Source organism: Cottoperca gobio, chromosome 23 (genome assembly GCF_900634415.1).
Source record: "Cottoperca gobio chromosome 23, fCotGob3.1, whole genome shotgun sequence".
Classification (NCBI taxonomy): Eukaryota; Metazoa; Chordata; class Actinopteri; order Perciformes; family Bovichtidae; genus Cottoperca; species Cottoperca gobio.
The window spans coordinates 2955625-2965133 of NC_041377.1; the positions used below are offsets into that span (position 1 = coordinate 2955625).

General features: G+C 38.7%; 1 protein-coding gene across 3 annotated transcripts; it reads right to left on the bottom strand.

Annotated features, from left to right (window-relative positions):
• Positions 1 to 1240: 1240 nt before the first annotated feature.
• LOC115028122 (endoplasmic reticulum-Golgi intermediate compartment protein 2-like) lies at positions 1241 to 7127 on the bottom strand. Of its 3 annotated transcripts, XR_003834517.1 has the most exons (15): positions 6992 to 7127; positions 6053 to 6186; positions 5864 to 5972; positions 5723 to 5769; positions 5570 to 5637; positions 5419 to 5459; positions 5013 to 5114; positions 4296 to 4391; positions 4106 to 4161; positions 3655 to 3753; positions 3261 to 3358; positions 2997 to 3159; positions 2655 to 2734; positions 2401 to 2539; positions 1241 to 1696 (listed from the first exon to the last, which is right to left on the bottom strand). XR_003834517.1 is itself a non-coding variant. In XM_029461552.1 (14 exons), the coding sequence occupies exons 1-14, from the start codon at positions 7001 to 7003 to the stop codon at positions 2459 to 2461; spliced, it is 1116 nt and encodes a 371-aa protein (XP_029317412.1). In that variant the 5' UTR covers positions 7004 to 7127; the 3' UTR covers positions 2169 to 2458. The 3 variants fall into 3 exon arrangements, 2 of the variants coding, with proteins under 2 accessions (XP_029317412.1, XP_029317411.1); XM_029461552.1 differs by lacking the exon at positions 1241 to 1696 and having other exon boundaries at positions 2169 to 2539; positions 6123 to 6186; XM_029461551.1 differs by lacking the exon at positions 1241 to 1696 and having other exon boundaries at positions 2169 to 2539.
• Positions 7128 to 9509: the final 2382 nt, after the last annotated feature.

The following is a 9509-nucleotide window of genomic DNA, read 5'->3' on the forward strand; positions in this document are numbered from 1 at the left end:
CTTCCTACTCTCTTCTTTTCCTCTTTTCTCTCTCACTCTCTACTCTCTCTACTTCTCTCTCTCTCTCCTCTGCTCTCCTCATCTCTTTCCTCTCTCTTATCTCTCTTTTCCTCTCTCTCTCTCTCTCTCTCTCTCTCTTAATCTCTCTCTTCTCTCTCTCTTTTCCCTCTCTCTCTCTCTCTCTGCTTTCCTCTCTACTCTCTCTCTCTTTATATATATCAGAGTTGAGTTTATTTGTATAGCCCCAGTATCACATACAATGTCGCTCAACCGTTCCCAAGTCAAGAAGACAAACTCCCCCAGAACCTCAAAAGACATTTCAAAGAGGGAAACCTCTCCTTTGACAGCCGGGGGTGAAATAGGAGCCACCGGGTGAAACATTTCAAATTCACATTAAGTTGCAGTGGTTGGACATGCCAACAGTAGCATTCTAAAAGGCCTAATGCTAATGTAGTAAATCCAAAATGAAGAAGTCAAAGGAATGGGTCTAATATCAGTGATTTACATGTCCAAGATAGTGTGTGAGGTTGGAGCAGGCAATTTAGTGGAGTAGGGAAGATGGGTCACTTAAAAGATCGAGACCCAGCCCCAGTTTGTGCTTGGTGTATTAGCGTGACATTTGAGTCACAGTGGTAACCATCCATTTCTCTTCTAGTGTCTTTGTCTTGGTAAACTCTGTTTCCTAATCTGAAACTTGCGAGAAATACCTTCAGATGAGCAGCAGTGAGAGTTGTTTAACGTCCTTCTGGGTGATTATTTATCAGAGAAATGGATGGTTACTGATGTAATGCTTATACATGAGGCACAAACTGGAGCGGTGCTCAAGGAAACAGCCAAACATCAGGTTTATGTAAAGATGAAGGAACTATTGACTGAAGACTAGTTCTTGAGGCAGGCCTCTGGATACTGAAGACTTCATGAGGTTTGTTTGTCAAACATGGCTGAAGAAGATCATATATATGTATGTGTTAAGGAAGAACATAAAGCAGAAGCTACAGTTTTTCAATTAAATCAGAAACATTTCAGCTTAATCTAATATAAAATAAGATATTTTTTGCTTTTGAAAGCTAGTAAACAGGACAGAGAATGGCGCAATTATTACGATTTATTGCAATATAGAGTTGAGTGTCGTCTGCATAAGAGTGAAAAATCATGCTGAAAAGTAGTGGACCCAGTACGCAGCCTTGAGGTTCGCCAAACCTTACCTGATGGGGATATGGACTACTATTTTTAAGACCAACTGACCGACATGTCAGTCTGGACCTAAATCACAAAAGTGCTAGGTTTTAAAGGAGGGGTTTCGGGCCCTCCTGGTATTGAATCCCAGTTTGGAAGGCCTGTAAATAGTTGAATTACATATTATTCTTATAGACCACCAAAAATTGTATCCGACTGTTGATGTTTGCTTGGTGAGTGTCTTCACAGGATTCCACCACAGAGCTTCCCACAGAGTCTACCAAAAGTGTTAAATGTGACCGGCAAGTCAGATTTGTACTAAACAAATGAGGGAACTGTGTACAGTGTTGTGTGTGGCTCTTGACAGAATACAAATACGTAACAGTCACGAGCCTATATGGGAGAAAAAGGGACACGACTTAATAAATGTTTATGCAAAGCTAACGTCTGGTGTATTTATTCTCCCTGTCCTCTTAATTTCAGAAGGGGATAATGAACGATGTCTGCAGTCGATCGAGGCCTGTGTGAGGAAGAGGTATCGTCAGAATTGTTCTTAAAGAGTTATTATACAGGTGGTGTTATGGAGTTTTGCTCCCCTGTACGTGCACTTCACAACAACTCATCTTAGATGCTACACTTGTATAGCAGAAGGCCTACAGTTTAACGCGTGTGCATGGAGTTTGCTCAGAGGCTGCAATAAAAGATGATATCTAGTTACATTATGCAAAATGTTCATACTTCACTACGCTTTGACAGTTCATGCATTCTCTCACACACACAACCTGTGTGAGAATACATGAACGCGTGGATGCATTTGCATACCCGGTCGCAACTAATGCAAATTTGTATTTTATCTGTCTCTCGCAAATCCCCCTCAATACAAGTACAATACTTAATCACTTACTCTTTCAACCCTGATACAGTTCTGCAGTCCTTTATTCTCTTCAGGTGTCTCCACACATGTAATGCTTTGAAACAAAACCTCACTAGTATTTAATTTGTGGACTTTTAAACTTTAATGGATTCAGAATGACAAACGATCAGTAAAATGTGCTTTTACAGCAAATTGAACAGAAGGCCTACAATGTTTTTAAACAAACAAACCTCACAGGAAGGAAATAATGTGTAAAAACTCATGACAGCAGTCACAGGGAACACATGTTCCTTAAGTGCAATGATCTGATGTAAACGTTACGATTGATCAGTTAACAGCACAGTCTTTACCTTCAGTAGAAAAACACATGACGTGCTGACGATGAAAAGGCTGGTGACTGAAAAACTGCTACTCCTGAGGGACATCGTCCGCCACCAGAGGAGTCTGGTGATTGTTCAGATTGTTCGTCTGGTTGTGTAGCTGCACATCCTGGAATAGATTCAGTACAGATGCGTCTATTAGATCTGTTTCATATTACAGTAATGGAGACCGCCTGTTTATGGAGCAAGAGGAAACCTGTATTCTGAACGCGATAAAGACTCACATCTCTGGGTCTGTAGACTCCACGTTTGAGGCGACAGCAGATAACATCGAAACAGAAGCCAACAAGCCCGTGGAGCATGCCTTTTAAAGAGTTCACACACATAAAGAATCACAGTTTAAGTCAGCACTAGATTATAAATGACTTGTTCTTTGTATTTGAAAGCCAGAATCCAGGGCTGCAAGGTAACTTCAGCTGGATGTCCCATATACATATTACCTATGTTGCATTTTATTCTTCCCATGTGACGGTGTTTACCTACAGAAGCCCTGAGAGAGATATAATACTGGTGATCCATTTTTACAGAAAAGAAATGACCTTCCAACAAATAAAAAGCAGGCTTACCTGTCGTGGAGAATATTCCCCCGATGATGCCGCACAGTCGCACCAGGAACTGCCACAGTGGCATGTGCTGCTCGCTGACCGTCACCATCAGAGAGCTGGTGTCGTACTTGATGAAGACGCCGGACACGCCGTGACTGCCTGCTGCATGGTTTATCACTCGCTCCTTGAAAACAGACGGTATGCTGGTTAGTTTTATCCCAGGTTTCTCTTAAACTCTTTATACTCTCGCTTCTTGGTATTGGGTTTTATTTACTTTTCACTCACCCGCTCAGTCACAGAAAACTGGTGCGTGTCTGCAGATATCTTGTATGTGTTCAGTCTGGTTGGAACCACTGTGATGAAATACTGGAACATCTGGTTATCTGTGGGAGAAACTCAACATTTTAGGTTTTTTTCCATCAATTTCAAGAAGGAATCATGTGGAAACGACAGCTGAAGAAACTCTCAATGAAACTTAATCACCTCTATCACAGTGCTAGCCATAAAGGCAACCGTCCAATAATTCCCACTTAGCCGTTATCATCCAAGGTGAGCTAAGGACAATTTGAGTCAACTCATAATTCAATCAATTTCTCAACACATCATTAATTTAGCAGGAAAAGAAACCGGCATCATATGTTATATCCTCTCCTATCTCTTGATACGTGCAGTAACGTACGGTTGTAGGTGATTTTCTCTGTGCCATCCAGAGGATTGATGATACCCGGTATCGCCTCCCCAAAAGATAAATGGTCTATTCGATGGGAGAAGTTGTACGCTGTAATTCAAAGATGAGAGAGAAGCTCGGGTTCAATCTAGGCCGTGGAAGAATCACTAAACAAGCTGGAAATAATGAACTCTGCACGTGTAGGCCTGTATGTAGGTGCTGTTTAAAGTTTGTCAACGAATCGGTTAGAATAAACATTTGAATGAGGAATAAAGCGTGAGTGTGATTACTAAAAGATATCTAGAAATGCAGGATTTAATCATATCATTGTAAAAAACGCTCTGTAGAAGATATATGCAGCAAACGTCTGTCATCTCTTTTGTTTGTTTGCACCATGAGCAGATTATTCAAAAAACTTATATGCAATAATAATGCAGGCATAATTAGAAGAGCTGTTACGTACTATTGTGGCTGACAAAAGCTGCAATGTGTGCGTGACCCTGAGGATGGTGAATGGGCCTGAAAAACACACAAGATGTATCAGAGGACCGGTGTCAACAAAAGCTCCACATAGTTACGTACAGATTGTACAGCCTGAATGACCTTTAGTGACATCTGTCGGCACCTTTTGGACAATTCCTCTGTATACTTACTTTCCCACAGTGATGTGTAGGTTTCCTGCCACCTTGTTGACGTAGACGTGCCCGTGTATCCTGCAAGCATCGAGCGGCTCCATAGAGGCATCCTCCCTTCACAAACACACACATATTAAGCACATTATTTGACTCTTTAAACGCACAATATGTCATTTTCTGCTGCTAGACGTCTCTCAATCAAAACAATTACAGAAGACGGAGTTTGGTGACGTTGTGACTTAGCGTTGGATCGTGGGAGTTGTTCTCTTCACCACCATTTGCCGTCTTTGCTGTCAGCATTGTTCATCGCTCAGGAGGGTTAGGGTTAGGGCCGAATTATCCGCAGAGGTCTCCTCCTCTCCAAAGCAAACTGATTAAAACCGGTAAAAACACTGAATAAAGCTCTGATGACTTAAGATGCAGACGTCCGATGACTAAAATCCTTCATCCGGTTAAGATATGTAGTTAAAAATGACCAAGATCTAAAAAGTGTATTGTTAAAATGTGGCTTAAAACTGGATTTATGACAGAACACCACAACGCTGACACAAGGGTGATGCGTAACCATATCAGCCAAACAAATCTGGAAGTTACATACTACACCTTTAATTGTTTACCAGCTAACGAGCTGCTTAATATCTACAGAAAATCAAACTTGATTTACTTTTTGTTTGAAGATTAATGAAAAAGTGAGCACATAAAAGAGAATGCCGTGTTCGTATGTGTGTAACTGACCGTGGGGGCAGCGCAGTGGGACCTCCTTTGAGGAGACTTTTGTAAAGGACTTCCTGAAGAGCATGTTCCTCTCTCAGCCTGTTCTGTATGAGAAGCAACGTCCTGAGGACAAACACATTGATTGGCAACATGCAAGACTTAAAACTCAAACGTATACTTGTAGACAAACTACATCTGGAATGTTTTATCACCTTAAAATTAAGAAAGTTAAAGTAGCTGTCCGATGAGAGGATAGCATGACTATTGTTTCATATCCTACAAGTGAAGATGTGCAACATTTCAAACTGAATTCAAGACATAAAACGTAATAATTATCTACACGTAAGCCTGTAAAATGAGACGTTTGTAGTACTTGCAGACACCCTGTTGCTCCAGTACCTCCCTGCCTGGTGTCATGACAGCTTACCTTTGCCACAGTCTCTGTTGTGGAGTCAGTTCAAAAATAACCTGAACAAACATACAGAAGAGAAGAGATGCCGTTATGAAAAGCAACATCTCTAAACTGGAAAGATAATGCATGAAACATGAGCTAGTGTTTGGAGGCACGCTTCTCTCACAGGCTCGTACTGGAGGCCGCTCGATGTGATCATGGTCTCAGCCAGGTCCAGAATATCTGCTCCAACATCTGCAGTTACAGACATGCTTACACCATTAATGCACTTCAATGAGAAATGTATCTACGTGAATGACAAAGAGCGCGGGATACTCACGCTGGCATTTCATGGCAACTGTAATGTCGATGTTTATTCTCAATTTACTGTAAGTGATTAAAAAGAAGAGCGACAACAATGTCAGTTTGGAGAATGTGTCGTGTGATAATTAACATTTTATAGTTCTGAAAGAAAGCAAACCTGGAAAAATCCTTGTCGACTTCATATTCATACTTCATCCAAGTGTCTCTATAAACAAAGAACTCTAAGATAGCCAGAAGAGCCATGGCAGCAAAAGCGATCAGCGACACTGCGGATGAGACAGGGTGGTTACTGCTACGGCTATCTTTACTGTGTTGTTGTCTTTTTGTTTTCAGGGGAGTAGCCCACCTGTTCCTCCTGAGGCTGAGGTCTCTACGTAGCTGTCTGACACTTTAGGGAAGGCGTCCAGCTCCCTTACCAAGGTCAGGGCTTTCCTCCGTGACAGACGCCTCATCTTCAGGTTCAGGGCTGCTCTCCACCTCCTCCATCACAAATTAAACAACAGTGTTACATTCAGGACCTCAGTCTGCAACTTTTGGCTTTATAATAATACAAATATTATAATGTATCAAGTGTAAACACATTCATTTCATGCAAATACCACCAGGTGCTACTTTCTACCATTGGAATTGTGCGGTAACACTTGATGCAGACATTAAAACACACTCTTCATTAGTAGCTGATTTATTAGTAAACAATGTTTCCAAGTGTCTGCGATCACTCAAAGAGATTAGCACAAATTACTTAATTTGAGATGAAAAAAAAAAAAAATTCTATAGCTGTGTTGCCTCATTTAAAATTTATAAATAAAATAAAATTGCAATAAAAAAAATATTTTTAAAATAATAATAATCTCAGGTTTTATTAGAATTTATATAAAACAAATGTTTATTTTGTCCGTTAAAAAATGATAATAAAACATAATAAATTGTCAATAATATTACAATGGATTATTTAAATGGCACCCATATTTAACACTAATGATTTAAATATTAAATATATTTATATAGCTTGCAATCTTTTTGGTTTTTATCATGCACCCGACACACACCCTACAGTAAATGCTATACATAATACACTTTACATCTCCACACTGTATAAGCACTGCAATACTAAAGCGAAACAATAGAAGAGTTTTTAAAGGTTTCTATACAGTGTCTATTCAGATAGATATGCTGCTGAACAGTATTACTAATAAATATGTTTTTACATAAATCTATTGACTGTCTCTCGTCTGAATAAAGCAGCACAGCTTTCACAACAACATTTATTTATAATTCATCTTACCTCTTTTATCATCTACTTAGATGTTAAATCTTGGTGCAGGATCCCTAAAAGCCATAATCAATAAGTTACAGCGGCTGTTTGAATGATATCTGAATTTCAGTGCACCATAATACGTCCATGGTGCTGTGCTGACACAGACAGGGGGCGGACTCGCGTCTTCCTTGTTTTGGTAAATCGAGACGTACGCTTGTGCGATGCGTGCGCGCCACCGCACCGTGAACGCGCAGGAAGCAATGTCGCTATTCTGCCAGGAGGTGTCGCTCTGATACTGAAATCATGACAAAAGCTAATTATGATGTTAATATAATACAACATATATCATATTATATTATATTATATTATATTATATTATATTATATTATATTATATTATATTATATTATATTAGGCCTATATTATAAAATTATTGGGTCTGCTAAAATGACCTGTGATGTAATAGAATGTAATTGGGTCCAAACAATATTCCATACACAATACAATAACATTACAATATATTAATACAACAAATTTAATTACAATCTAATAGCCTAATACTGTATGTGAAGAAAATACAAACTTCTATAGCGATGACTTCTGTCATTTAGCCAGTGGTGGAATGTAACTAAGTAAATGTACTCAAGCTTAAGTATACATTTTGAGATACTTATACACTTTACTGTACTCTAATACTTGTACTACATTTGTGAGGCAAATAGGGTACTTTTTACTGCACTACAGCTTTAGTCACTTATATTATTAGTACAACATATAAATCAACTAATAGATTATAATATTGTATTATTGGTTGAGCTAGCCAACAGTATATAAAGTTATTAACATTACTCCCACCTTTACCACTCTTACCAAAGTGATGTACACAATAATGCATCACTAATTATAATCCAGTAATATCATATACATGATTCAGCTGTTACTTTTGGTACTTTAAGTATATTTTGATGCTAATACTTTGTGTAATTTTACTTAAGTAAGTATTTCTACACTGTGGTAGAAAACGTTTTGTGTACAAATGGGCATTACATGTGTGTAACATTAGTCCATAAACTAATCAAATAATGTTATATTAGTGGTATTAAAGCACTGATAATGTTTAAAATCGAATTATTATTATTTCCAGGTGAATTTAACTGGTTTGTTTACAGTTAGTGATCACAGGTTTCATTTCACAACTGAAGAAGTTGTCTACGGCCATTCATCAGCAGTGACACTAACACATTTTAAGAGCTACTGACCTCCACTTACGAGGGATAATTACCTTCCAGGAGAAGTGTTTAAAGGCATGTGGTGTAACTGCACACCAGACATGAAGTTGCACTGACGAGAGAGAAGCCCTAATGTGAACACATGAATATGATCGACTACAACCAACTGGTGCAGCCGGCTCTTATCATCCTGAGGACAAAGGATGTGTTTACGTCTTGCTGCAGGCTGAGCACCAAAGAAAAAGAAAAAACAATTCAGATCTGCAGATGAACTTGGTGAATCACATGTGTCTGCTGTGTAGTGAGCGCTCATGAGTGTCTGCATGCACCAAGCCTGCTTGCCTATGCAGAGCAGCACAGATGGGCGTGTGGGGGGATGGGTGCTGTCAGCTCACAGATCAAGCTGTGGGTCGGTGGTCCCATTGCTATTCACCACACAAGCACGTAGGGCATGTCAGACACGCTCCATGGAGACATACCAGGGGTGGATGTTGTGTTTTGGTTATGCTATTCTGCAGTGCCTGCCATAGGTTAAGGATATAATCAGAAGAACTCGCTCTTTGCTGAGGAGAGGTGTGAGAACGATAAACTCTGCAACTGTGCAAATATTGTGCTGATAGAGTAGTTTTGGATAGGGTGACACAATTACCTTTTTTTTTCTTTACGCCAAATTAGCTGCACTTTTAGGTTAATGATAAATCAGTGCCGAGGCTGCACATTTGAAAGAAGGTACTTGATGCTAATTTCAGTCTGCTAAAACACTTTTTACACTTGGCTTAACAACATATCATGTATATTTATTTGTATTAGTTTTTGTTATATTCATTAAAGTTAGATCATTATTGAGTAAAATGGCAATATTTTTGTTATTGCTTTTTATGACCCTATTATTACATTAAAAAAATAATGCATATTCATTCATGCATATTAGTCATATTGGCATATTTTATAAGAATATTTTGGACTCTACCATTTAAAATAAACTTCTCGGAGGGTCCTTGTACATTTGTAATGGTTAAATTACATCCACTGATTCTAAAATTATCTTTAAATATACTGTTTAACTCACAATTGAATTGAAATAATGATATACTATGTAGAACTATAATATATAATTGACTCACTAAGGCGTATGAGGCTCACCATTTTCCTTTATGTATTATCTCATAAATACATAAATCTCAGATTGTAACATTGACAAAATGCCCAAAACAGTACCATTATGTCATTCCTTTGTTGGAAAAAGTTTGTGTCTATTGTTGGTGTGCGTCTACACAACCAGATGGAAATGAATAATTTGGAAATTGACGTCAGAGG